At 36.9% G+C, this 2849-nt stretch overlaps 1 protein-coding gene across 1 annotated transcript; it reads left to right on the forward strand.

Annotated features, from left to right (window-relative positions):
• Positions 1-709: 709 nt before the first annotated feature.
• On the forward strand, positions 710-2189 carry LOC145135962 (glutathione S-transferase F9-like). The gene is made up of 3 exons (XM_079070177.1): positions 710-922; positions 1185-1233; positions 1552-2189. The coding sequence occupies exons 1-3, from the start codon at positions 770-772 to the stop codon at positions 2001-2003; spliced, it is 654 nt and encodes a 217-aa protein (XP_078926303.1). The 5' UTR covers positions 710-769; the 3' UTR covers positions 2004-2189.
• Positions 2190-2849: the final 660 nt, after the last annotated feature.

Consider the following 2849-nt stretch of genomic DNA (forward strand, 5'->3'; position numbering starts at 1 on the left):
CGTCGATGTGGGTGGTCTAAAGAAGAAGAAGAAGAATGGGAGGGGGAAATGAGTTATCAAATGTACTGACCCATTTCTTTTTTAAATGCAATAACAATTATTTTTTTATAATAAACAAATTAATGAATAATTAATAAATAACAAATAAATATAAATAAATCAAAAAATAAATAAATAAGGGCAAAATGGTCTTTTTATCTGCGGAGGGACTAAGCATGCAAAAAAAAAAAACAAACCTAGGGACTATCTGAGTTAATTTTTGAAAATAGGGACTAAACGTGCTTTTTGACATATGCACGAGGGACGATTTGTATAATTTACCCCTTTTTAAAATATCACCTTCAACTTTGTAAAATATGTCATTTAGTCTTTCACCCATTCACCTTTCATTTCTCAACTTTATATAATCCGTCAGTGCAACCCATCTATTTTGTAAAGTGATATCTTCCATCCCTTTACTTTTAAAAACATTATATTCACCCCATTCACCTTCAACTTTATAAAAAATATCACTTTCATCATTTTATTTTCCCTCATCTGATTTTCTAATAGGCTAATACACAACGAAAACACTTAAAAAAAAACCCCGAGACTCACTAGTTTAGTCTAAAATACAAGATTAGTATATCAAGCAGGGAATCACGTTCATGTACAATCACGTGATAAGCAGGGAACCCATTCATGTTCAATCACGTGATGAGCCTCGTTCCAACCTTTTCGCCCATAAAACAGAAGCTGAACTCATCCAATTGACTTATCCGCTAGTTCAATGGCTACGCCGGTGAAGGTGTACGGACCACCATTCTCGACCGCCGTGTCAAGGGTCTTGGCCTGTCTCCTTGAGAAAGATGTCCCATTTCAGCTTGTACCCATCAGCATGGCGAAAGGCGAACAAAAGAAACCTGATTACCTTAAAATTCAGGTACATATAATGGGTTACTCTGATTTTTTTCTTCTTTCGTTATTCGTCGTTTAATTATGCTTGGGGGAAATTTGAGTTTAATGCAGCTCGTTTTTCTTGTCGAATTACCTGTCCTGAATCTTAGTGTAGCAGGTAATTGCACCGTTTACGATTTTGGTGTAAACTGATTCAAGTAACTCATGGATTCTAACTGTTTGTTTAAACTTTAAATGCTTGAAAGAGAATCGCAATTCACCTCTCTTTATTGCTCTTTCTGATACAGCCCTTTGGCCAAGTTCCGGCATTTCAAGATGATGAAATCACCTTATTTGGTATATCCTCTTCTTGTGTATGTGTGCATCATGAACTTATACTAGCGATGCCAATCATTTACGATTCAGTCATCTCTGGGTGTGCCTAATTACCTTAGAAATCCATCTGCATAATATCATCTTTGAAAGACGAGAGCATCAATGCATGATAACCAAACTCTAAAGCATCTCCCTTTTTTGTACTTTCGAACATGAAACTGTCTCTTTACTTTTCCGGATTCCATTGGCGTATATGATAAACAGCCCCACATTTGTTACTAATGTTTCTTGCATAACATGAAATGTTAAGAATTGATGGATTCTTTGTGTGGATTACAGAGTCTAGAGCCATATGTCGATATATAGCAGAAAAGTACCAAAACAAAGGAACCATTGGCCTATTTGGAACAAACCCATTGGTAAAAGCTTCAATCGATCAATGGCTAGAAGCAGAATCACAAAGCTTCAATCCCCCAAGCTCAATTCTCACCTTTCAGCTATTTTTTGCTCCACGAATGAAAATGAAACAAGATGAGGCATTGATCAAACAAAACGAATCAAAGCTTGTAAAAGTTCTTAATGTCTATGAGAAGAGGCTTGGTGTGAGTCGATACTTAGCAGGTGATGAGTTCACATTGGCTGATCTCTCTCACTTGCCTAACACCCAATACTTGGTGGAGAAAACTAACAGGGCTGAGCTGTTCAAGTCAAGGAAGAATGTGGGACGATGGTGGGAAGAAATCTCTACCCGACCTTCTTGGAAAAAGGTGGTCGAAATGCAAAATGCATGATCTTGGTGGATCTTCTTGGAACATGAAGTTTTTCGGTTTCTGTTATGGTGTTGAATGGAGTTTCTTTGTATTTTATCATGTGATTGTTACTATTACTGTTTGATATCATCGGTGTCAAATAACATTGACAATTCGACATTATATGGACATAAATTTGTGTCATACAATACATGAGTTAGATACTAATATGTTTGTTTTTATTACTCGATGAGTGCTAGTTGTATCTACCTACGCAAGTGAACTCAAGGAATAGAGAAAAAAATAAAAGATTTAATAGGCATGATGAATGTATTTCGTAAAACAGAATCTTGTCTACCATGAAATGGGGGGGGGGGGGGGGGGGGGGGGGGGGGGGGGGGGAGGGGGATAAGGTATAATAATAATCAAATTCCTTGATATCTTAGTTGATCATGTTGAGTTTAAAAGTCAATTTTATTGATAATTCATTCCTATGTTTGGGTTATCATGGATTTCGATGTAGACGAGTTTTTTTCTCAACAACAAAATGTCTCGGATGCTCCAACTCCAAGAGCAATTCCGCAACACGAAAAAAGGATCAACCCATATTACTAAATTTTTTCACTTCTTGTACAATCTAGTCGAGGCTTTTGCAAATTGTGATTCCAAAATTGATGAAATCGAACTTGTCATGCAAATCCTTCAACAATTACCACCCTCCTACCATAACATTGTTGATGTGATCACAAATACAAAGACATTCCCTTCGTTCCTCGAATCAAAGAACATGTTCCTCATACATGAGTCTCGTAAAGAATCGATTAATCTTACCGGTGATGCCTCTCTTACATCATTCGCTGCATTGTAGTCCTCCACATCTACCAGTGG

This window comes from Lactuca virosa, chromosome 9 (genome assembly GCF_052849685.1).
Source record: "Lactuca virosa cultivar CGN04683 chromosome 9, Lactuca_virosa_CGN04683_v6, whole genome shotgun sequence".
Taxonomy (NCBI): domain Eukaryota; kingdom Viridiplantae; phylum Streptophyta; class Magnoliopsida; order Asterales; family Asteraceae; genus Lactuca; species Lactuca virosa.